The following is a 27,119-nucleotide window of genomic DNA, read 5'->3' on the forward strand; positions in this document are numbered from 1 at the left end:
ACAAGCACACCGTGTATAATCTAGAACAAGAAGAAAGTGTTCCATTTTATTTTATCTTAGTGAATACTGTTAACTACTTGGTGTTCGTTCGCCTAGATAACTACTAAACATACCTTACTATTATAATAGGTCTATTTGTCACCCATTTTTAACAAACTTCCTTTTATTGTTTTCTATATAATTAAGTGAAACAAGCAGACTTTGTTAAGGTGTTCATACAGACACATGTCCATGTTTAGTTATGTAGGACTGAATCACCTTAGGCAAATTACCAGGATACTATATCTGCAAAAGTCCCAAAGAGCTGTATATTCATTTAATTTTTTAAAAATTTAATTTATTTCTAATTTTAGATGGACATAATAACTTTATTTTTATGTGCTGCTGAGGCTCAAACCAGTGCCTCACGCACACATTCTAGGTAAGTAAGACTTTACCACTGAGCTACAACTCCCAGCCCCTACTTATTCATTTAAAGTAGGATATGCTATGGACTACTAATAAAATGTTGTTCTTCTGATTGAGCATGCCAGACTTTAAGTCCATGTGGTTTAATGATGGAATTGTAAATAGGAGTAGGTTTGGGAACTTAATTTGATTTGTGACCCAAATTTATGTATACAATTGTGAAATTCCTTTTTTTTTTTAAAAAAAAATTATTCTGAATGTTTTTTTCTTTTTTTTTTGAGATTCCTTTTTGATATGATGCCAGCTGATTGTATATATTTTTCTTTAGTTTCCTATAGAAATACATTTTGCATTTCTCAGGATTATGTTGATTTGCCAGAATTCCTGAGAAAAGACCTAGTTTTGCTTATGCTTTCGGCAGTTTCAAAGTGGGAGGATTAGAACTTACAACAAAGAAAATGTATGATAGCAGTGTGGTGCTAGCAAATAGAGATAAGTTCAGTTGTGAACCTGTGTTTTGGTGTTATATATATTTGCTGCCATATATGCTCAATTACAAGGCAGTTTCCCATTTTCCCCATGAAAGTTTTTCCATCTGAAATCTATATGGTGTAAGACATATACCTGACCCGTATTTAATCTGTTTGATTTTACAAATCACTGTGTTACATATAGAATTCAGCATAAAGTTATGTTTTGTTTTATTATCTCTTGATGGAATAATTTTGTTTAAATTCATCATAGGAATAAGTTAATTTTCAGGTAACAGCTTTTAGAAATATGAGTACCTTTATAGATCTTCAGTTATAAAGTGACTCCTTTTTTTCTGAAAGATAAATTTTAGGGAATAAAACTCTTGTCTGATATCTGAACACCTTTGATAAGTCCTTAAGCTTTTTTTTTTTTTAATTCACAAGTATCTCTCAGTTTTAAGAAATCAGATTATTCTTTTTTATTCTTTCAATTTTAAGAAACAAGCTTATTCTTATTGAACAATTGAGTAGGTTTTTAGTTGTTAATATGGATTTTGTCTTTCTTTTTAATTTTTTTTTTCCTTTGAGGGGTTGGACATAATTGCCTTATTTCATTTCAGGGATCCTTCTAAAGTAAATATTCTGGTACCTGGTGCTGGACTAGGAAGACTGGCCTGGGAAATAGCTATGCTAGGTTATGCTTGTCAAGGAAATGAATGGAGTTTTTTTATGCTCTTTTCTTCCAACTTTGTTCTGAACAGGTATTTAATTTATTTTTTGCTGGAAATAGTAATTTCTCAGAATCAGATTAACTTACCTTTTTTTTTTTTAAGAAAAATACATTGTATTTATAATGTAGATCATCAGTGTTTGTGTTAAATTCAAAATACTTATACAGATTACCATTTTATTGCCTAATTAACAGAATGTTGACACAAGATGAGTAAGTTACTTTTTAAAAAGTGGGTCTTCCATGAAACTGAAATGATTTCTGTACAGAATCTTTGAAGTCCTACAACAAAGGAAGGAGAATTTTCTCATCATTTCTTAAACTTCTTCAACCTTTTGTTTCCTTTAGTGGAATAAGAATTTAGTGAAGCAATTGTGATTATGTTTTCCTTGAGTTATTATAAAATGGCCAGGCACACTTACATGACTGAATTGGAAAAATCCCTGAGAACTTCTCTGGCCTCTGTTAGAAGGTAGTAGAAAAGAGTTGTTATTTCTAAAGTCAGAAAATGTGTGTTAGAGGAAAACAAATAGCTGCCTTATTTAAATAATAATGTCTCTGATGGCAGTATGAGTTTTAGGGGGTTGGTGATAAAGGGAAAATTTTGAAGAGGGTTGTATAAAATAATAAAAATTAATAGCAGACTATTTTAGTTGAAGCCAGTACTGTTTCTTAAAAATTAGTTGGACTGATTTTACTTGGTTTTGAAGTTTAAAAATATATTTTTATAAGTTTGAATGAATAGCATATTTATATCTCTGAATTTAATTTTTTCTGTCTTTTAATCCATGATTGGTTGCTCATCTATATATATATATATATATATATATATATATATATATATACACACACACACACACATTATCCTATATGAGTTGGGGGGGTAGTGTTGGCACAAATGAATTATAAATGCAAATTTACATTAAAACATCATAATTCAAAGTAGATTTATTTTTGGTAAAATGTTAACACTAAATTTTATGTTCATATTTTACAGATGTTCTGAAATTAATAAATATAAACTTTATCCCTGGATCCATCAGTTTAGCAATAACCGGAGATCAGCCGATCAGATACGACCCATCTTTTTCCCGGATGTTGACCCCCACAGTCTTCCTCCTGGTTCTAACTTTTCTATGACAGCAGGAGATTTTCAGGAGATTTATTCAGAATGCAGTAAGTTCAAAGCAAGTATTTTAAAGGTCTTATGCTTTATTGAAACTTAATGAGCCAATGTTTTGGTCATTCATTTGATGGTAGAATACGAAGTATACTTCAGTGACAATTTGGACTATTTTCCAGGTCATGCACAAGGCAATGATACTAAATATAAAGAAACATCTGTAACCGAGAAATTCAGAATTTATTGAGTCTGTTAATATAAGACCACATGTAAACAGTTCAAATGTGTCTTGAATGTAGTGAAGATGAAAGTAAGCTAGTGTGAGAAGCTTATGTAGGCTCTTTGTAGAGAGGCCGAAACTTGAATAATAGGGAGAAATAGCACTTTCAGGCAGGCAGATACACAAAGGTAAGAGTGAATGAGGTCATCTGGGACAATGACATAGCTAGATTGGCAGGAAAAGAGATTTAGTGAGACATATGGCTGGAAAAGTAGGTTGTTCCAGAATATGGAAGACCTTTATAATCAGGTTGAAGACATTTGAATTAGGCATTAGAGAAAGAGAGATAGTAATGGGGAAAGAGAAGAGAGGGATTAACACTAAAAGGAAGAAGAAAAGCAAAATGCCGAGCAGTCAGTGAGATTCTTCTTTCAACAAATATTTGTTGAGCACTTGCCTCAGGTATATTATAGGCATTCAGAAGAGAACAGTGAGCAAAACAAAGTTCTGTCCACAGGAAATTCATACACTAGAAGGGAGAGATAAATAAGAACAAATAAATATTGTGAGGAAGAAAAATGGGAAGGCCTAAGAGTAGAAACTAAAAATGTTCAGAGGTGACCTCAAATGAGTGAATAAGCAATGCATGCAGATTTGGAGGAAAATGTTGCAGAGGGAGTAGGAGAGGGTTGGGGGTAGAGAGAGTCACTAAGTACTGAGCACAGTGTGGGGTTTGAGGGCAGAGGGTTAGTGAGGTGGACTTGTAAGCCATTGCAAGGACTTTGAGTTGTACTGTGAGAGAGACAGGAAGCCATTGGTGGGAAGGCTTTTAGAACAAGGGACAACATAGAAATTTTTAATCTATTTATTCATTTTTAGCAATGTGGAAATTTTTGTTTTTTTTTTTTCCCCGAACTCTGAGATTGAGCCTGTATGCTCTGACATTAGGAAGGGAGAACTGAAAGATGTGAACTGTTGTAAAAAAGTTTAGCAGCAAGATCTCAAAAAAGGGACTCAAATAATGGAAAGCCTCATTTAAGCAAATAAGTCACTTTCTTTTTCTGGGTGATTAAACACAGAAATTTATTATCACACAGTTATGGAAACCAAGAAGTCCAAGTTAAAGGTGCTGGCTTATTTGATTCTTTTGTGAGGGCTTTCTTCCTAGCCTGTAGATAGTTTTTTTCTCCCTGTGTCCTTACATTGTCAGGGAGAGGGAGTGGGGGTGGACAACAGTGTGTGCACAAGTGAGCTGATATCCCTTCTTATAAGGGCACCCATCTGGTCATCGGGACCCTGTTTTCTTGACTGAATCCAAATCCAATTATCCCCCAAAGTCCCCATCTCTAAATACCATCATGTTGAACGTTTAAATATAAATTTTGGAAGGACACAATATAATTGAATTCTTTCTCCTGGCTTCTCAGAATTCATGTCCTTCTTGTTTCGGACACACATTCATTCCATCCCAACAGTCCCCAAAGTCTTCACATGTTCCACCATTAATACTAAAGATTATCTAAATCAGACATGGGTGAGACTTGAGGGTCTTACCTGAAGCAGAATTCCTCTTTAGCTGTGAACATGTGCAGCAAGTTCTGTGCTTCCAAAATATATGGAATAGGCCTCGGTATAAGATACTTATTTCTATTAAAAAGAGAAAGATGCATAGGATGTGCCTTTGGTACAAAGAATAGACATTGCCATCCCAAATGGAAAAATAGGAATGGAGGAAAGAATGATAAGTTCCTAAGAGTTCCTTTTTCTGGACCAGTGTTTAAGATAACAGTGCAGGTGATCCTTGCTGGGATTGGGTACGTTCATTACACCAGCATTGGTACAAATACGACCATGTCATTCTGGTCCCTATCATTATGCTAGGCCACAGCCTTCAAGAGGTAAATAGTATTCTTTGCTGGGTGTCCACTTGCCCTTGGCCTCTCATTTCCTTGGTGATTTGGTAGTGGTTAGATTATTTGATGTCATTAATTTTTTTCAAATGACAATAATTTGCCTGTAGTCTCTGTAAAACCTACCAGAATTGGTGATTAGCAGAGGTTCATATTAGATTCTAAAATTCAAATGACTATTATATTGTCTTAATATATTGTAAATGAAGGCTGGAGGCTGGGGTATAGTTCAGTGGTATAGTATTTGTCTAACATGTGCAAGGCCCTCAGAAGAAGGAGGGGGAGAGTAAATAGATGATAAAACTTACAGATATCACTTGGTAATGATTTTAGTGATGTATGTTATTATGAATGAATTCCAAATTGGTCACTTTTTCAGATTATTGATAAACATTTATGAACTATAAATATCCCCCATAAATGATTATTTGGTTATCTTGATTATAGTGGTGATCAAAAGAATTCAGCTTCTGACTAGGTGGGAGTGCACACTTATAATCCCAGTTTCTCAAGAGGCTGAGGCAGCAGGATCACAAGTTCAAGACCAGCCTCAGCAATTTAGTGAGACCCTATCTCAAAATATAATCAAAACGGGCTGGGGATGTAGTTCATTGGAAGCTCCGTTCTAACATGCACAAGGTTCTGGGTTCCATCCCCAGTACTGCAAAAAAAAAAAAGAAAAGTTTAGCTTTTGTAGCACTACAGTTAAATATTTTATCTGGTCAGTTTGTTGAAGGATTAACAAAAGGAAAAAAGCAAGATAACAGATACAGTGATTTAATTTTTCTTTATTAGACACCTGGGACTGTATTGCCACCTGTTTCTTCATAGACACAGCTCACAATGTGATTGATTATATTGATACCATATGGAAAATACTCAAGCCAGGTGGAATTTGGATAAATCTTGGTAAGTGCTTCAGTATTTATTAAAATTTACACATAACTCTGAGTATTTATAATTATTTTACATTTGGTGACTTTACAAAATGTTTGTGAAAGTTGGAATTACGTTGTACACATTTAAAAACATCTGCAGTTCTCTTTAGACACATTCTAGTGGTGATGCCTCCAAAAGCAGTGGAAGCCCAAACATTGTACATTCATATTTAGGTCAGTCTTGCTATGGTCATAATTGCATGTACTATACTGATTTTTAATTTGATGGTTAGGCATTCATTCCTTTCTCTTCCCTAACTCCCATGCCATGGAGACCATTCTGATAGAGGAGAGTGGTCTTCATTTTTTTTCTTAAGCATTTGGGAGAAATATTTTACTTCTGTCATGAAGTTGTCCTCCTTAGTACACCTATATATCAGGAAAAGAATACATGTAATAACTTTTCTGATTACCTTGAATTTAACAAGGAATAGAGGTGGGGCATGATGGTGCACACCTATAATCCCATATACTTGGGAGGCTGAGGCAAGAGGATAACAAGTTCGAGACCAGCCTCAGCAGCTTAGTACTGTCTCAAAGTAAAAAATAAAAAAGACTGGGGATGTGGCTGAGTGATAGACTCCCCCTTGGTTCAGTCCCCAGTATCACAGTGGATAGATAGATAGGAAAAAGAATAGAAATATAACTTCATTTATGCAAAAAAAAAAAAACTTGAACTCCTGCTTGATGCTAGAAATCAATGGATGACTGTGACATGATCCCTCCCTTCCAGAAATTAAGGGAAACTGTCAGCTTTTCCTTAAAATAAAGGAAGTACAATGCTAACATCAAGGAAAGTATGCATGTCCTTGTATACATTTTTTTTTTAAGCGAGATATGTAATCTATGTTCAGAAAGACAGCAAGGCTAGATTTTTTTTAAAGGCTTTCAAGATGAGGTATCGTACTTTAAAAGAAAAGATGTAGGCTGGGGATATAGCTCAATTGGTAGAGTGCTTGCCTCGCATGCACAAGGCCCTGGGTTCAATCCCCAGCAACACATGCGCACACAGACACAAGACACACACAAAGTACATGGTTTTGACACCATGGTCTTCAGGATTAGGCTAGTTTTATTTTCTGCTTCCTTTTTAATGGTTTTATTCTTCTAGAGATTTTGCCAGTAGGACTCCTAAACAGTAGTAGTATGTCAGACTTCTTTAGAATTCTGTAAGAACAGATGAGAGCAGCTGATACACTGTAGTCATCATTCTTTAGTACTTGAAGAAACTGAATCTTCAAACTGGGTTAAGTGATTAGCAGAAAGGTCCTATAGCTTATATATGGTAGAGGTAGGTTTATAGTCAGACATTTATTGTCAGTTTGTAGCTGAAGATTAACATGGTCCTGTTATTTATGTGATCAGAATTTTTGATCCCAATTCTGAGTTATGGTTATGGTAAGATTTTATATATTTCTAAAGCACTTAACTTTCATGGAAACAACTTTGTTTTTTAAAACTTGTTTTGTTGTTTATTGATATTATTGTTATGTAATAATATTTATAATCTTCTGGAACTAATAAAATTGGCCCCTGGAAAGCATACTGTTGCCCAAGAGTAGATGGGCTGCAATGTTTGTTATGGACAATGGTTAACAGGAAGTTAGAGTTTTCAGACTCCTAACCATAGAATTTCAAAACAATTTTTAAGAACTGAAATAATGGAAAAACACAATCCTTACAAATAATTTTTTAAAAAGTTAATACTTTATGCACAAAATTCTTTGCATGTACAAGTTAAAGAATATAAAAAATAATAATTTCACAATGAGTTTTTCCTTAGATATTGGTGTGTTCCAGGTGTTAAATTAGGGTTTTTCACTCTTTATGTCATGTACTCATTCTTTTTTTTTTTTGGTGGTGCTGGGGATTGAACCCATGGCCTTGTGCATGCAAAGCAAGCACTGTACCAACTGATCTATATTTCTAGCCCCATGTACTCATTCTTTTTTTTTTATTAGTTGCTCATGACAGTACAATGATCTTACATATCATACATTTGATTCAAATGGGGTATGAATTCTCATTTTTCCACGTGTACAGATTGCAGGATCACATTGGTTGTTATACAGCCAGCAATACTAGTTATACATTCAGCAATACTAGTGTCCATTGTATTCTGCTGCCCTTCCTATCCCTACTCTCTGTCCCTCTGACCCAGTTTCTTGACTTTACCTATTCATTCAGTCCCTGATCCAAATATTTTTGTACTCCAAGCCAGTATTATCCTACTTGGATGTACCATAGATACTTCAAAATCCATGTTTCAAGAAAATGATGTTCATACCTTTCCTATTCTGTCATTCTCTTGAATTCCTCCAACAAACTAGGGAGTACCTCTTTTATTAACTTGGTACTCTCATAATTATGATACCACAGATTGGGCCATTCAAACAATAAAAGTGTATTCTTTCATAATTCTGGAGAGTGGAATTCCAAAAATAAAGTGCCAGCCAGGTTAATATCTGGTGAGGATTCTCCCTTTGTGTTGCCAATGGCTGTGTGCTTATGTATTTGGCATGGGCATGGAGAGGGCAAGAGTGCCTAAGAGAGCTCTCCGGTGTCCCTTCTTACAAGGACACTAATGCTGTTTGATCATACCACTCTTATGACTTCATTTAACCTTAATTACTTCCTTAGAGTCCCTACTCCAAATGCAGCCACACTAGGGATTGGGGCTTCCGTATTTGAACTGGTAGGGTAGTAGGGACAAACATTCAACCCATAACACTCCTCTTTTGTCTCACCATCTGCATCCAGTAAACCCTTTTATCTCAGTTTCTCAATTGTGGCACTACTGACATTTGGGGCTGGATTATTCTTCAACTGGGGTCTGTCCTGTACATCATAAAATGGTTAATAGTATCCCTGATCTCTACTTACTTGATTCCAGTACCACCTCCCAGTTATGAAACCCAAAGTATCTTTAAACATTGGAAAATGTCCCTGAGAAGGAAAAAAAAATGCTTCCAGTTAAAAAAATATTGCTCTAATTTCATCATTACTTGCCTCAGTTATCATGGTAGTTTCCTTAGTATCCCTGTCTTCAAGTTGTCTGCAGCCCTCCACACCCCTTTCATTTCTCCATAGTTTCACCAGAGTGATCTTTCCAACACGAAAATCTGTGTCTTTTGGACTCCCTACGTAAAATTCTAGCTTTCCTGATAACATATATTCCTCTTTTCTTGTTCTGGGGGTTGAACCCAGGGCCTCATGCATGCTAGGCAAGTGATTTACCCCTGGAGCTGCAGTCCCAGCCCAATAACTTAAATCTCTTGAGGATTATGTATACTTTTTGTGATCTTTCTTCTGTCTTATGGCTCTGCTTCCTTCTCTTTCCTTCCCCTTCATCTCTAAATGTGATGAGAACAGGGATCTAATGCTTCCTTGTCTCTTGGGACAGAGCCTGAGGGATAGTGGCTACTTAGTGAATGCTATGTTTGTGAATGAATATATTATTCCACATTTGAAAGAGGGAACAAGGTAATGTTCAGGTGTCATGGGGAGAGTGGCTTCCAAGAGACATGATAAAGTTGTGTCTCAATTGGTGAATTTATAACATTCTCATGGTTTTGACTTCAGCCATATGGATCTGGGGCCTTGGTTTTCTGTGTAAACTAAGAGTGTATTAATCCCTTGGGAATGACTTTACTGTCTGCTTATGTAGATTAGAATATCATTACATTCATATGTGAGGAGAACTGTTACTGCCAACTACACTCAAACACTGACAAACTACACTGGAGGTACAATTAGGAAAATATTGCCCAAATTGCATCAAATCAGGGTTGGAAGGATTATTAAGTTTTAAAATGCAAACTGAGTATGGTGGGCACCTGTAGTTCTAGCTACTCTGGAGGCTGAAGCAGAAAAGCTGTGAGTTTGAGGGAAGCCTGGGAAACTTGGTGAGACCTGTCTCAAAGAAAACCAAAAACAGTCCTTGGCTGGGAATGCAGCTCATTGGTAGAACATTTGTCTTGAATGCATGAGCGGCCATGGATTCCATCCCCAGCAACACACATTCACACAAAACCCAAATTATAAATGTTTTTATTAAGGGGAATTTTAGGTACTCTTTAATATTCTTTAAAATACTGTTTTTTACAGGGTTTTTTTTTGAGGGGGGGTGGTACTAGGAATTGAACCCAGGGCCACTTAACCACTCAGGCACATTCCCAACCCTTTTAAGAAATATTTTATTTAGAGACAAGGTCTCACTGAGTTGGTTAGAGCCTCACTAAATTCCTGATGCTGGCTTTGAACTTGTGATCTCCTGTTTAAGCCTCCCAAGTCGATGGGATTACAGGTATGTACTGCTGTGCTGTTTTTTTACATTTTTAAATAGGTTGTTGGGGGAGGAAATGCAGATTAGTGATAGAAACTATACATAGCCCAGAAAGCCTAAAATATTTGTCATCTGGCCTATTACATAATTACATTCACTATTATATGCATTTGTTAAGTTAATTTTACTTGTGGAAATCTGTTAGAGAAAAATAATCAGATACCAGCAAAGACTATAAAGACTGATTAATGGTCGACATACTCAACAAAAACTTAGACTGTACCTGCCTTTTCTTTTTTTTAATTAAAAAAAAATTTAAAAAAACTTTTAGTTGTAGAGTTGATGAATAGTCATAAGATTCCCCAGAGTAAAACTGTTCTCTAGAAATAATTAGCCCAATAGAGAAATGTTCATAATGAAGATGTAAAACTATGTGATATCTTATATTACACATCTAGGAAAGTGCAAGGTAAGACATTTTCAAGTGTTTGTCAATGAGTGCATTAGAAATCAGTTTGACTCTATTTTTATACTTTTTCATGTTACTTCAGCTTTCTATTATGAGCTTATAACTATGGCCAAGGAAAAATATATCTTTGTTCCTTTTATTATAGCCACTAACAAGAATACCAGGAGACATGAAAATTGAGAAAATTAAAACTCTTAGATGTGTGTCCATATTTTATTTTGTCTTTATATGTTCAGTGTCAGATATTTGTGATAAGTTTCATTTAAAGAATGGACAACTAGGTAATGAAATGAAAAAATGCTCAACTTCAAGGAAATGCTCACATTACTTTTATTGCCTATTGTTTCCCCCTTATCAATCTAGCAAATATTTTGTTTATTAAAAAATTGTTTTTTTAAGTCAGATGGGTTTTTTGGATGTATAATGGACATAATTATAAAATTATCTCTATTGAATACATAGTTTGATTCATTTTGGAAATGGAATAAACCATATAACTATTATTAAGACAGAAAATATTTCATTTCCATTACCCCCAAAAGTTCTCTTGAACTTCACAAGAAAATACCAACCCGTTTTCTAGACTAACTGTACCATTACATTCCCACTGCTCATTAAGGCTTTGAGACAAGTATATATCATAGCAATTGTGAGTGAAAATCTAAAACTTTTGAAGCCACCTACATGACACCACAAATGGAAAATTTTACCTTGACTTGGAATAACAATCAGTCAAAATGCAGGTGTGCACCAAAAACAGTTTCCTTTAGTGGTTGTGGAGTATAGCTTAGTGGTAAAGCACTTGCCTAGCATGTGTGAAGCCCTAGATTCAATCCGCAACACTACAAAAAACAAAAACCTTTCAGGCTATGTATATAGGTATATATGAAACATAAATGAATTTTGTGTGTTTAGATTTGGGTCCCCTCCCTAAGCTGTCTCATTATGTATATTCAAATATTCCAGAGTCCAAAGGACATTTTTAGCCCCAAGGGTAAGGGACTGTCAACCTATAAATCTTTTGGAAAGCATTTTAGCAGTTTAGATCAATTCAGTAAAGTGTTTGTTCTCTCTGATTTTCAATAAATCTTGTAAGGGAAAATCTGAAATGTGTGGAGATGATTTGTTAAAATACCATTTGTAATAGAAGACTATAGAAAATATATATCACATCTTTTGTCTGTCACAATTATAGATGCTTATGATGTACATTTAGCAGATTGCATTTTAGTGAATTCAAAGAAACTTAAGACATGTTCCTTGACATTTAAATTGTGACCTAGTTAGAAAACAGTACTAATTACAATGAGCCGTGCAACACTGCATTAAGTGAATTGTAAGATACACTGTATTAAGAGGAATAGCAGTGGGATAAAGACTGGAATAGATTGCAGGAGTGTTTTGAAGCAGGGCAAAAGCATGAATTGGAGAGTGTTTTTTTTAGATAGAAAGCAACAAACATAAGTAGAGGTAAAATATGGCCTGGGTATGTATGAATCATTATAGTATATATGTGTACACATAATAAAGCCATGTTATCAGAGGTTCTTAGTGAAACAGGAACAGCATAAGCTTTAAAAGCTGGAAAGAGCTTTAAAAGCTAGCACACACCTATCATCCCAGTGGCTAAGATGGCAAGTTGAAGGCCAAAATAAAAAGTTCAGTGGAAAAGTACCCCTGGGTTAAATCTCCAATACCAAGACCAAAAATAAATAGATAGATAGATAGATAGATAGATAAAAGCCAGAAAGATTTTGCTGTGAGGCTCTGCCTTCTTTAAGAAAAGGGTTAGGGATACTTTAGGGCACATCAGAGGATAGGTAGATGGTTAACTATGGGATTATTTTTACTATACTATTGACAGAAATGTAGGCTTATTGGAAATTGTTAGGAACGTATTTTTATCTTTTGGAAAGAGTGCTAACATTATTTAAATAGTATTCATGATAATTTTTTTTTCTAGTGGTTTATGTAGGATTAAAAAAAACATGGGGGGACTCAACTCTAAGTATGACCCACAGGATGGCAAACCGGGAGCAGAAACTTTGTCCCTTTTGTTCCTTTTATCTTCCATGATAAAAGGAACCCCTATTCATACAGTGAGGAGTGGAGGTAGAAAACTAGATGCAGGATTTATAATTAGTCTAATGAAAGTTAAAGAGAAAAGATGGTCTACATTAGTATCAGGTACAGTGTGTTAAGTGATAATATTTCGTAGGATGAAGCTGATGAATTGGGCAAAATGTGAGAGATTGAAAGATTGGAAAATCCTAATTTGAATCCTATGTTAATTCTGTGACTAACTGGAATTAGAATAGTAAAGTGGAGAAAGTTAAAAAAAAAAAAAAACAGCTATAACAGCTGTCATTGACTTAGTGCCTTTTTCATGCAAATGTATTGCCTGTTATCTCATATTAGAGTCATGCTGCATATGAAGCAGAGTTGGTAACTTGCCCATAGACACAGTTAGTAGGTATTAGAGCTGGGGCTTTCTATTAGAGCTGGGGCATGAAAGCCAGCTAGGTAGTGTCACCTCTTCCTTACAGGAAGCCTTCCCTATAACTTCTCTGCCTCTCCACACTCTTACCTGGGCTAGCTTGAATCCTTTACTATTTTTGTATGATAACTAGTTTGAAACTGCAGTTTTAAATTTATTTATAGATTTATAATTATATTACCTTTGGAATTTAGAGACTTGGTGCATTCAGGCCCATGTTGCCAGGCAGATATACACACAGGGACTCATTTACCATGAGTATAGGCCTAGGTTTTAGATGTTAGTTACTAGGCCAGAGTTTCAGAGGTTTAGATAATTATCCTCAACGAATAAAATAGGTCTTTTCCTTTTTATGTTTGTCTCATTTACTGCTCAATTTATTGAGCTTGATGTTCATTCAGTGTAACATAGCTACTAAGTGCAAGCTTATATATCAGGTAATTCATTCATAGTATCTTTAACACACAGGTCCTCTGCTGTACCACTTTGAAAATTTGGCAAATGAACTTTCCATAGAATTGAGCTACGAGGATATAAAAAATGTTGTTCTGCAATATGGATTCCAGGTAGAGGTAAGGATGGAATGAAATATTGCCAAATTTTAACTTCTAAAGCCCTTAAACAGAAATCTAGATATTATGGCAGTAGCTAGCATTACTACTATTACTACTACTTTTTTTCTTTTTTTAGTTATCGTGGACACAATACCTTTATTATATTTATTTATTTTTATGTGGTGCTGAGGATTGAACCCCAGTGCCACACATGTGCTAGGCAAGTATTCTGAGTCACAATCCTAGCCCTAGCTTTACTACTTAATATTCCTGTTTTCTTATCCATAAAGTGAAGATAATATAGCTTTCAAGATTATAAGGATTTGGGATAATGTATATTAAGGAAAATCTATAATCCCTGGCAAAATAGGCTTTCAGTAAGTGGTAGCTGAATTAAAGTATTGGTGTTGGTAAACTCTTACTAATAGATACCAGTAGACTATGCTCTGGAAAAACAGAAAGAGCAGTGTGGGAAGGCAGGTATAAAAATAATATAGTTCTTTTGTTCTTCATACTGCTTGACCTGTTTTTATCATGTGAATCATTAGGACACTTTGGCTATTGTGTTTTAGTTGTTTGTTTACTTAGGAGTATTCCATTCATTTAAAATATAACCAACAGATTTGCTAAAAATAGAAGCAATGTATTATAATAGTGTAGCGTTAAACTCTGGAGTTAGATTGTCTGCATTTGAATCATAGTTCTAGCATTCATGGTATGACCTTGAGCCACTTACATGACCCTTCTATGTGAAGTGCAATTAGTGATAGTACTGATCTTACAGGGGTAGCTATATTGTAATAAGTTGATCTGCTTAATAATGCCTGCTACTTGTGAAGCCCAGAATTTATTAGTGGGATTGTTATGATCATAATTATCATCATCATCATCATTATTGTTTGCATTGCAGGTGGAAAAAGAATCTGTGTTGTCAACATATACTGTGAATGATCTCTCTATGATGAAATACTACTATGAATGTGTCTTGTTTGTGGTCCGTAAGCCACAATAATGGTCTTAAGTGATATCACCCAGAAAAATATAATAAGAACAAATGCTGAAATAAACAACTCAAAATCAACTATCAGTGATGACAGGACACAACCTCAAATCAGTGGTGCCTTCTTATTCTTAACAAAATTTAGAAATAGTGTCTATTTTCTTAATAATGTCTATTGCTTTTTTCAGAAATATACTATGCCATGCAGATTTGTATTACACAAGTAAAAATGGAGGAAATAATCTTCACATATACTTTTTCATTGAAGCCCAGAATTGTCTTGCAGCAGAAAAAACCTAATCTCCAGTGTCTTCATGAAGTTGTCGCAAATCTGCCATATTAATGATTGATAGTATTGAAGTCCATAATAATTTCCTTTTTATTATTTTATGTGCATTGCATATGCTATTTTTAGAAGTTTAAGGATCCTGTTACATTCATCATCTGGAATTATGATTTTGTTCACTTTCTTCCTGAGCAATGTATACATAAAATGTGTATCTATTTCTTTTTTTCATCTAAATTAGTTGACTTTATTTTTTCTAAATCAACTGAATTTAGAGAAGCTTCATACGTTTCATTTTTATGAAATGCTAAATTTAATTGTATCACTGGTCAGTAAAATGGAACTGAGAAATTAAGTCTTTCGTCCACACTAAATGGAACACTTTATGAAAGCATGCTCATCATGGATCACTTTGAAATGTATGGGATCTCAACATTCTAAGTAAGGCACAAAAGCCTTTTTTTAAAGTAGTGCTAGGAGACTGGAAAATTAAAATCTGCCCATTTGAAATGTATGATTTCAAACTAGAAATTCATACAGTTTGCCAGTGTGATGTTTACAATAATGTCTTTAGATTATCAGGATTATGAAAGCAAGCACTTTTTTAGTTAATCATATACTAGTAAAAACTGTCATAATGGTATTACTATGGAAAATCTTGAGTATGAAATTCAGGGATGAATTACTGCCCATGGTCTGTCTTTGAGTAGCTGGCATGCATGTAATTTCATATTAACACCAATTTTGTTCCCTGATAGATGGAGCTTAAACATTATATATGCTGCTGTAAATTACTACCTCTAGCAGATCTATATTGGAGGCAGTTTTTTTTTTCTTCTGTTTTTTTTTTCTTCTGTTTCCTGTACCTTGGAAAGCAAAGATGAATAATGTTTTAAACTTTTCTTGGAGAAAAGAAGAACCCTTATTGAATATTTTCATAAATGATTATGATTGCTTTAAGTTATCTCTTTGGCATTTTGGATTAGAGGAACTTAATGTGCTGGTAGCATAAGTGTCATGGTTTTGATAAGAAAACTTAATTGTAAATGTTCAGACCTTCGTAGAAGACTGTAGGATGTAAGAATCATTACTGGATTTAGCATCTTTCTGGTTGGGGGCGGGTTCCGCAAACAACAAGGGAGCTTTTTTATCTTTACTCCCATTATGCAGGATAAGGTTCCATGGAGCTAATTTTAATTTGACTTGTCAAGTCAGGGAAATCTGAAACCCAAGGTTTTTAAAAACAAAACTATGTTGTGTTTATGTCCCTCAATACTTGGCATGCATTTATTTGGTAGGAATTCTCATTACCTATATAAATGAACTTGAAATTAATTGCAAAGGGGAAAAGCACCCCAAAATTATTTTTTTAAGGGAAAAAGAAACTTAAAAGGAACATAAGTATTTAAAAACATCCATTGAATAGCAAGGAATACATATTGTTTTTGAACAATGTAAAAAATGCCTTTTATTCACTGATGACTAATATTTTTTATCACTTGTATCAAAACAAAAGATCTTTTTCTCACAAAGGCAAAAACAAGTTGACACTGGTGGATTGGTTTTATTGCCTAAAAGTTTTTTTGTTTTGTTTTGTTTTTTTACTATCAGGTTTTATTCTTTAATAATGTTACCTGTATTTCTAAATTACAGAATATATTTTAGTTAACTCTGAAGTTATTTCATTTGTTTTAATTTCTTCCTCATATCATGAATATTATTTTTAAATGTCTATACAAATTTGCATCACTTTTTTTCTTGTAACTTTTGCAGTTAATATATTCTAAACTTGAAAATGTGGTATTAATCAATAATAGAAATGTCACTGGAGGATTTATTTAACTTTGTATTTCTTAAATTTAGTCCTGGCTTCTAAAGTATGTAAGCCTTAACATTTTTTTTCCCCCTTAATTTAGCTCAAAACACAAAAGAATTATTTGCAAAGTGGTCAGTGTGCTTGCTTTTTTTTTTTTCCCCCCTCATTTTCATGTTCTGAAGTGGTGCAGATTTTAGGCTGTGTTAAATGAGTGAGGTGGGATATATAAAATATAAAGAGAAGCTGTATAAATCACAGTATAAAATTATGAAGTTTGGAAACTACAAAGTGTACTGTATTTATATGTAATTCTCCTTCTATAAGTTGCCACAAAGGCTGAATTGGAAGCTTCATGTCTGCATGAAATTTCCTATATTTTTAATGTGTATGATGGACTTAATTTTTCTTGAATATTAAAGTTTGCCAATTGCTACGAAACAATATTTGCTTGGTTATTTCCATCTAAGTTAGTGATAACCACAGATATGGGAATTTTAATTCATTGTGTACACATACTTTTGAACCCTGTTAATCTTCAGTGTTAGTCTTCAGTGCTTCTAGAAGTTAGTGATATGATTACTTGCCCTTTGATTATGCTAGGCTTTGTATTAATTGTTTTCACTTTTTTTCATTCAAGTTCACTGTAATGAACTTAGAATCCACCAAGGTAAAGATTAATCTTGATCTTTAATTTAGCTAAATTACAGAAAAAGAGCTATAAAGGCAAACAGTAGGAAGGGTTCCAGGACCAGCCGTTAGTAGGAAAAGCACTTAGATCTTCAGGGTTTACTTTCCTCAATTCTGAGGCCTTCTGAGAGAAAGAGAGAGAGAGAGGACTTGAAGCCACTGTACTCTGGCTTGGCACTTCCACTCCTAGTCTTTCCTCCTTTCCCCATCCCTACCTTGTGTACAAAACACAGGAGCCTTTTCAGAGCCCCTGACTTCAGTGCACCATTTTAGGGGAAGTATGGAAAATGAAAGTGCCTTTTCTGGGTTAGTCTCTCATACTGTTTCAGCAAGTGATTAAAATCTTGACTCTTACTTTTCTTTTGACTTCCTGTTTTAATTCACTGTTGCAACACCTGCCAGCTCCGCTTTCCATGGCTATCTTGAGCCCCTGACAATTCATTTCCTTTTCCTATTGCAACCATTGTCCAAATCCTATTCAATTGAATGGAGGTGACTTTTTTCCCTATAGGAACAAGGCCAAGAAGTTTAATGTATCAGATGCTATAGAATAGCTGCCAAGAGACCAAGGTGGAAGTGCCTGGTAGCAGAGACAGTGAGCAATGGTGTTGGGGAGGAAATTTGATTGTTATCATTTTTCTTCACTGACTCTGTCCCCAGGAGGTTCATTGCCTAAGCACTTCCCCCCTTTCTACCTTCAGCATCCAATGAGTGTCCAGCATCAGAAATCCTCGCTTTCTGTCCATGCACACATTGGTGACCTGCCTTACCGTTTCCAGTTTTGTCTACACCAGCACCCAAAGCCTCATCATTACTAGCCAAGCTGGGCTGTGGCAGGAGCCAGGTGTTAGGCTTTGCACTATTAGGTGACTTTTCCTTTGCTCACGTTTGAATGGCCACCAGGTCTTGCTACTCTATTTTAACATCCCATCATCATCTTCCTTAGAAGAGAATGAGCAACAATGGAAGTACAGTCATGCACTGCATAACAAATGTTTCATTCCACAAAGGGCATACTATGTCAGCTAGTGACATTGTAACTTTTTGTATAAGGATGTATGATGTTATTAGTATTAGAAAACACCTAATGAGGGGCTGGGGTTGTGGCTCAGTGGTAGAGCACTCAACCTAGCATGGGTGAGACACTGGTCCTCAGCACCATATAAAAATAAATAAAAGGTATTGTGTTCAACTAAAAATTTAAAAAACTATAATTCAGGAATATACAAAGATGTATCACAGATCTCGAATAAACTTACCGCAACTACCTTGTAAACACTGCAACCTTTCTTTTCTCCAACACTAATATCACAAGAAAACAGTTATCGATGGGGGAACCAGAAACCAAAGGAAAAAAAGTAACTCAGTGGTTTGGTAGAAGCAGGGAATTTGGTGCCCTTCACTGTGCTGCTTCGCTCTTCTTACTCTTGCTCTTTTTTTTTTTCCTCAAGCCCATCCATGTTAGCTCTCAATAAATTTGAGTAAACCATCTGAAACTTACTTCTTTGGAGTTCACCACTGTGCTTGTCATCTTTTTCCCATCTGTTGTTCTTAACAGACCCTTGTTGTTTGAGGGTTCAGTGCTCTCCACAGAACCCTTTCTTGGTGGAGGTTTGGTCATACTACTTACTAGGTGATGTACACGTTGCCTGACAACACTTCTGGAAGAGCCTGGTCTTACCTTTCTAAATACTGTTTTACATTTATCCAGTAAACTAAGATTCAGTCCAACTTCTAAACAGCTTGAGAAATGATCATGTCTCTACAAGAGAAAGCAATTCAGCAGGCCCTGGTGTTAAAACATTTCCAGATATTCAGTGGCATTAAAAGGCAGTTTTCAAATAAGTTACATAAAATTTCCTTACAAACATGTGCTTTACTCAAATGCAGCCATTGCCAGTGGAGCAGAGACTTTTTGTTAATGCTTTTGGTTTTACTTTCTTCATTAAAGTACTACCAACCAGTTACATGACTTCTCTACTGATGGTAAACCACAAAAGGTGCAATTTAATGGTAGCTAATGCATGAAGAAAGAAGTGGTGGGGCTGGGCTTGTGGCTCAGTGGTAGAGCGCTCGCCTGGCATGTGCAAGGCCCTGGGTTTGATTCTCTGCACCACATAAAAATAAATGGATAAGTAAAAGTAAAAAAAAAAAAAAGTGGCCTAAGACAGATGGACAGAAACTGGTTATGTCTGTAACTGACTGAAACTAATAAGTTTATTCAAAATAAAGTTGGAGATTATAATTGGAATTTAAAATCAAATTTGATGACTTTCATGATAAAACGTAAGCTTGTTGTTTTGAAACTGGAAGTAAACCAGACATGGTGGAACATCCCTGTAATCCTATTTGATTTGGGAGGTTGAGGCAAGAGGATTATAAATTCAAACTTAGATTTATGGTCTGGACAAAATTTAGTGGGACCTTATCTCAAAATTTAAAAATTTACAAAGGAGTGGGAATGTAGCCTAGTGGTATAATGACCCTGGCTTCAATCCCTAGCACCCAAAAGTGGGGTGGGTGGAGGACAGAAGGAAGAAAAAAGGAAGAAATTTAAAAGGAAACAATCAGATGATTGAAAATGAGGCATTTATTAATCCATTTCACACAGACAAGGAGATAAGTGACAGTCTCTTGTGCTGAAGTTATGTATTTTAACAACTTCAAATATAAAAAACAAGTGTTTTTTTCCAATTTAAAAATCTAATAATTCGAAAATAAGGTTTACAGTATTTTGAAGTACAGGTTACAAAATGGTGTGCGTATACTCTCGTGAACACACCAGCATTATACACTTGGAAAAACTACAAGCAGGATTTATACAGCAATACATTCACAAAATACAAGCAAACTAAAGGAAGGATTTTTTTTTTTCCTTGCAGAACCCTTACAACCTGTGGCATTTAAAATTTGTTAGCCTTTCTACTGATAAGCAAATTATATACAACTATACATAGTTGTCTACCTTGGTAGATTCCAACTTCGTTTAACTATGGCTGAAACTTCTCACTTTGTTTTCTTGATGAAGATGTGCTGCCTGGCTACTGACTGAACTGTTTGGATTTGATTCATCCAGAGACTAAACTTACAGGAAACTCCCATCAATTCTGCAAGATGTCTAAACACATCAGCATATACATTTGGATGAAATATTCTAGATAAAAACCAAATGGTGGTTTATTTGGCTATTCTTAAGAAAATCCTATTATTACTTTAAAAGTAGCCTCTTCAAAGTTGGCCTCTTCTGGTCCAAATATAACTGCATTATACCGCATAATGTCGTTTTCAGATGATGTACCATTGATGCCAAAGGGGGGTCCTCTGCAGTGCTCCCAGAATGCACAGCAAAGATGGAGAGGGAGCCCAAGCTAACACTAACACTGGTCTTCTGTCTGTCCTGCTGGGTCCACAGCTAGCCCCCTTAGGGTAATGAGGGGAAGCAGCCCTGAAGTTTTGAGGAGGAATTGTCATCTGGGCAAAGGTGAAGATCCTTTGTCCCTTGAATTCCTGCATGATCCTATTCCAGGTTGGGGCTGATGTATTCCCACGATGCCACATGGTCATAAGTTGGGTTTCATATTGACAGTATATACCTGGGTCTTGCTATCTTATTCAATTGGCTGTCTTTCAATTAAATATTTAAACTATTTACATTTTCATGTAATTATTGATATGGTTAAATTCAAATCCATTTTGCTCCTTTTCTGCTTGTACCATTTTTTTGTACCTTTTGAATTCAGTTTTCCTGATTTCATCCCCACTATTAGCTTATTAGTTCGAACTCTTTACACAAAACAACAAAAAAATACACTCATCAGTGGTTTAGGTAGGGTTTACACGTTTAACTTCTTACAGTCTGCCCTCAAATAACAGTATACCACTTCGTGTACAGTTATAGAAACCTCACAAAAATCATTCATTTTACTTTTATGCATAGAGTAAAACCCAGAACACATTGGTAATACTTTTGCTTCTGAATAAATTCTTTTAAAGTAATAAAAATGATGAACATGTCTCATGTTTATCATTTTTTAAAAATATTTTTTTTAGTTGTCAGTGGATCTTTGTTTTATTTATTTATATGCTGAAATCAAACCCAGTGTCTCACACATGCTGGGGCAAGCACTACTTAGCTACAATCCCAGCCATTTAAAATAATTTCTAGTATGTGGTGTTTTAAAAATATGTTCACAAATTCTTTGTTAATCCCCCCTTCAAAACAGTCTAATTCCCCTTCCCTTGAGTGTGGGCTTGTAGTAGGCGAGCGCGCTACTGCTTGAGCCACATCCCCAGCCCTGTAGTACTTGACTTTTAATGAATAAATTGGTGGAAAATATGTGATTTCTTTCTCTCTCTTTTTTTTTTTGGTGGGGTTCTTTTTTGGAGCTGGGGGTCGAACCCAGGGCTTTGCGAATCCAAGGCAGATGCTTTGCCACTGAGCTACATCCCAGCCCATGTGATTTCTAATTAAAGGACATTGTGGCTTCCACTTTTCTCTAAGACCACTTGTACTGAGAGAAACCCAACGATAAGCAAATAGCCCTGTGAAGAATCCCAAATGGAGAAGAACTTAGGCCTCTTCTAACAGTCATGTGAACTGAATGAGACTGGAGATGGATACTAGGACCTTGTTGAGTTTTCATGACTACAGCCACACCAACATCTTGACTTCAACTACAGGGGCATCCCTGAGCCATTCAGCTGATAGTGAATTCCTACACTATCAAGTTTTAGCATAATTTGCTACAAAACAGTCATTTCCTTATATGAATCCAAGTTTCTATCTGGCATCATACTGCTACCTGAAAAACTTCCTTTATGTCACAGGTCTTTTAGCAATGAATTAGCTCAGCTTTTGTTGTCTTAAGTGCCTAGGTGTATGTGGTTTTGTTTCTGATATTCTGTTGGGGTTCCTTGAGCTTGTTGGATCTGTGGTTTGGTGTTTTATCATTATTAAAAGTTTTTTGTCCATTTAACTCTTCAGATATTCTTTCCCATTCTCTCTTCTAGGACTTTTTAATATGAAGTTTAGACTATTTGTTATTGTACCATGAACTTTATTGTTCTAGCCCAGACTCAGTCTTAGGAAGGCTCTGTGTGTCTTAGTCTCAGAAGTGGATTTTCTTAGCAGTCCTATCCTTTTTCTCGACCTATCAGTGGTTGGACTTCACAGGAATTTCCTGCTCCACCAACAGTCCTATCAAATGATTTTCTACCATTCTCCTTAAAATGAAGGTATTTGCTTCTGCTTTTTCACAGAAATAAAGTATCCTTTGCCTTTGTCCTAGAAATGGGACAGTTTCCACCCCTCATTCCAAGGCAAAGGAGTTTTGCTTCCACTCCAAAAGCAATATCTGTGTCCTGGGAAAATGTTTGTTGATCCTCCGTCAGTGGCTTAAAGCTTTTGCTTATAGCAGAGAATGGTCCAAGGAATCAGGTATGGTTTTGTGCCTACCCCTACCTCAGTAGAAGCTATTCTATGCATTCATGCCTGCCAGGGTGTTCTCTAAACAAAGACTGCTGTGCCCCCAAGTTTCTCCCTTGAGGACCCAGAAAAATGTTTATGAGTATAAACATCCCTTCTGATTGGGACTTCCAGTTACTGTAAATTGAGTTGCTAACCCCCAATCCACAGGAATGTAAAATTTTTGCAGATTCTTCTTTACAGCTTATAAGGCACTATACCTCTTTATCTTCTGCCAAACATGAAATATCTTGTGTCCCATTCTCCTTTGAGAGGTTTGTCCCTCTTTAGAATTGACTTAATTACCCTGCAATGTCAGTTCTGATAGATGTAAAAAAAATAATGATTAATAGATTACAAAGAAATAGAGAAAGAAGAACAGAGAAAATACAAAATTATTTGTTAAAAGACAGCTTTGCAAAGAGACATAGTCACTGATATATATGGGGACATCTCTCGAGAGGCTGGAAATAGGGTGAAAGAAAATTTATCTACAAGTTACAGCGTGCTCAAAAGGAGATAATTCCCCCAGGCTTCAAAATTGTATGATCTGACCCAGAGGTTGCTGCTGAGACCAGATGTCATGTTCTTTCATGTGGCATTTCATCTGAGACTGAAGGTATCAATTATAAAGGGCCTGAGATTTTACTCTGCTTTCAAGCTAGGATATTAGCTTGCCACAGTTTCCAGAAGACTCCTATGTCAAAGACAAAAGGACTGTTTACTACACACAGCAATAGCAGTAGCCAGAGTATTATTAATTCTATACTAGTTCCTCAGTCTTTAATCTCACAGAACACCTCAAGAGTACCAGGTGATGCCTGCACATGCATTTTGGTGGTATTACAGGAGAGGAACCCCACACTTTGGAAATCTTAATCATTCATAATGAGCTCCAGAAAGCTTAATCTTATAATGAACAAGCAGTCCTCATGTCTGACTTTCCCTAGTGAAAGACATTATTATACTGGACAATAAACAAACCTGCGCTGTGTTCCTGAAAGATCTCTCTCTTCCAACCCTATACCATACAAAACAACTCTAAAAAGCTAATGTTGAATAAAATCAGCCAATGCCTCTGCTTACAAGGTATGAAGAAGTGCAAGAAACGCATGGAAAATTGTTTCCCAACAGAAGACAGCAGAAGAAGCCAGAAACTCTGGGTATTAATTTCTAATGAAAAAAAAAAAAAACCCAAAACCTGTAACCCACAAGACACCAGTAATACCAGTGGTACCAGTGAGATAATTTGAAGTAGCCCAAATGTGTTCCATATGCCTTTCATTCTTGTTCCCCAATAACCCACCACATAGGCAACTACTGATAATAGTATCCTTCTAGAAACATTCTGCAATGCTTGTTTCCATACCCATATTGGAAAATGTCACAATTTCTAGGGCACTGGATGTGATACAGAGAAAAGCCTTGCCTCATGCATGTTACATTTTGGATAAGTGTCTTTCAAAGGCCCATGTGCTGGCTTAGTTCCTAGTATGTGGTGTTACTGGAAGGTGGTGAAACTTTCAGGAGGTAGAACCTAGTAGAAGAACGTTAGCGTTCATTGGGGATTATCCCTAAAAAGGAATAAGGGACCTCGGCCCCTTCTACCGCCCTTTACTTCCCAGTCATCATGAGATGAATATACCTCATCTACCACACAATCCTGCCCTGATGTACGGTGCCCTCATAGACCCAAAACAACAAGGCTGGCAAAATAAACCTTACTTCCTATAAGTTGTTTATCTCAATTATTTTGTCATAATTATGAAAAGCTGACCAACACCTCAGCAGTGGGGGCTAATTAGCTAGAGAGTCAATAATGCTCAGATCCAACTGGACAAAAGCAAGATCCAAAAGATTTAAACTTTGTATGTACCTTAACAGCATGCTAGAACAAAGCTCATGAATATTTTTAGGAATATAAAAATATTTAGCACCCAACAAACAAAAATTCACATCCAGTGTGTAGTAAAAAATTACTAGATGTGTTACAAAATACAAACCATAAAGAGGAGAAAAATCAATCCATTGAAACCAATCTACAACTGACAATGATTTTTGGATTAGTAGAGAAGAATACTGTAATAGCCTGAGTCTATTTCATATGTTCAAAAACATGATCTAGAGAAATAAAAGACAAAGAGACCCAAATTGAACTTCTAGAGATGAAAAGTACATTGTGTAGGATGAAAAATATAGTGCATGGAATCAACAGATTAGGCATGAGAGAAGAAAATAAGTGATTTTTTAAAATGCCATTCATTTTGATTTTTTTTAATTCTTTTTAGGTACATGACATAGAGTGTATTTTGACAATTATACATACATGGAGTATAACTCATTTTAATTAGGATCCTACTTTGTTGTACATGATGTGGAGTTTCACTGCTTGGTATTCATATATGAATATACAAAAGTTTGTCTGATTCATTCTACTATCTTTCCTATTCTCATACCCCTCTTTTCCCTTCATTCCCCTTGTCTAATTCAATGAACTTCTATTCTCCTTCCATCCTTATTCAACATCTCTAGCAATTAGAGAAATGCAAATTAAAACTACATTGAGAGTCGATCTCACTCTAGTCAGAATGGCAATTATCAAAGAATATAAGTAACAATAAATGTTGGTGAGGATGTGGGAAAAAGGTTCATTCATACATTGCTGGTGGGAATGCAAACTGGTGTAATCATTCTGGAAAGCAGTATGCAGATTCCTCAGGAAACTTGGATTGGAACCACTATTTGACCAAGTTATCCCACTCCTTGGTATATACCCAAAGGACTTAAAATCAGCATGCTACAGTGACGGCAACATCAATGTTTATAGAAGCTCAACAATTCTCAAATTGGTCTAAAGTTTCAGTGCAATTATTCACAATAGCTTAGCTATGGAACCAACCTAGGTGCCCTTCAACAGATGAATGGATGACAAAAATGTGGTATAAGTACATAATGGAATATTACTCAGCCTTAAAGAAGAATGAAATTATGGTATTTGCCAGTAAATGGATGGAACTGGAGACTATCATGCCAAGTGAAATAAACCAATACCTCCCCCAAAACAAAGTCTGAATGTTCTCTCTGATATGTGGATATTGACACACAATAAGGGCGGGGGGAAGGATAGAAGTTCATTTAATTAGACAAAGGGAAATGAAAGGAAGGAAGAGGTAATGGGAATAGGAAAGACAGCATAATGTATCTGATATAACTTTCCTATGTTCATATATGAATGCACCACCCTTGAAACTCCACATCATGTACATCCGCAAGAATGGGATCCTAATTAGAATAAGTTGTACTCTATGTATGTCTAATATATCAGAATACACTCTACTGTCATGTATTTCTAAAAAGAACAAAAATTGTGAAAAAATGAATCTAGGTGCTAGGGATATAGGTCAGTGGTAGAGTACCCACCTAGCATGTATCAAGGCCCTGGGGTCCATCCTCAGCAGTGAAAAAAAAAAAAAGGTTCATGCAGAATGGAGGGGTAAGAAAGTGCTTCATTTTTACATGGAATGGTACGATGTCAACTTTAAGTAGACTGCAAAAAATTAAAGACATATCATTTTTAGAGCAACCACTGCAGATTAATTCAGTGAATAAATTGCATATTAATTCCTTGAATAAATGGTTCTGGTGCTATTTATAACTAAGGGTAAAATAAAATTATACTTTCAGAGTCTTTTAAGAACCTAGAGCAGCAACAATAACTCAGAAAATGTCATTTAGAGGAGGGGAAAAGGGTACTATCTACAAAATTTATTAAAAGGTGCCTAGAAACAAACCTAAAAAGAATGTGTAAGCTTTTTTATGGTGAGAATTATAAAACTCTGCTAAAGACATTTAGAAATTTAAATAATTAGAGCTATATAATGTTCCTGAATAGGGAAGGGCCACTGTATCATAAAGAAAATTCTCCCCAAATTGATCCAAAGTTTTAGTGCAATTATAATTAAAATTCTAAAGGGAGTATTAATTCTAAAAGGGAGTGTAATTACAGAAAGTAAATGTGTGGTTACAGATAGGGCAAGGGTTGCGGGGAAGGAGGGAGAAATTACAAATATCAAGAGAAGATTTTTAGAGTGATATGTATATTGTTTATGGTTTCACAGGTGTATTCATATGTCAAGTGGCACACTTTAAATACATGAAGTTCACTATATGTCAGACTTCAATAAAGCTGTTTTTCTAAGTCAACAAAATAAAAAAAGGGTTTTAGAAACATATACAGATGTACATCTGTATTATAAATT

At 35.4% G+C, this 27,119-nt stretch overlaps 1 protein-coding gene across 1 annotated transcript in view; it reads left to right on the forward strand.

The window, feature by feature from the left end:
* Positions 1 to 17,150, forward strand: part of Carnmt1 (carnosine N-methyltransferase 1) — a 42,550-nt gene extending 25,400 nt beyond the window's left edge. The window contains exons 4-8 of the mRNA XM_026389285.2: positions 1,502 to 1,642; positions 2,609 to 2,787; positions 5,660 to 5,773; positions 13,522 to 13,625; positions 14,518 to 17,150. Of these exons, the coding sequence (XP_026245070.2) occupies positions 1,502 to 1,642; positions 2,609 to 2,787; positions 5,660 to 5,773; positions 13,522 to 13,625; positions 14,518 to 14,619 (640 nt within the window). The 3' untranslated portion in view covers positions 14,620 to 17,150. The remainder of the gene's footprint in view (positions 1 to 1,501; positions 1,643 to 2,608; positions 2,788 to 5,659; positions 5,774 to 13,521; positions 13,626 to 14,517) is intronic.
* The last annotated feature ends 9,969 nt before the right edge of the window (positions 17,151 to 27,119 follow it).

This window comes from Urocitellus parryii, chromosome 4, assembly GCF_045843805.1.
Source record: "Urocitellus parryii isolate mUroPar1 chromosome 4, mUroPar1.hap1, whole genome shotgun sequence".
NCBI lineage: Eukaryota > Metazoa > Chordata > Mammalia > Rodentia > Sciuridae > Urocitellus > Urocitellus parryii.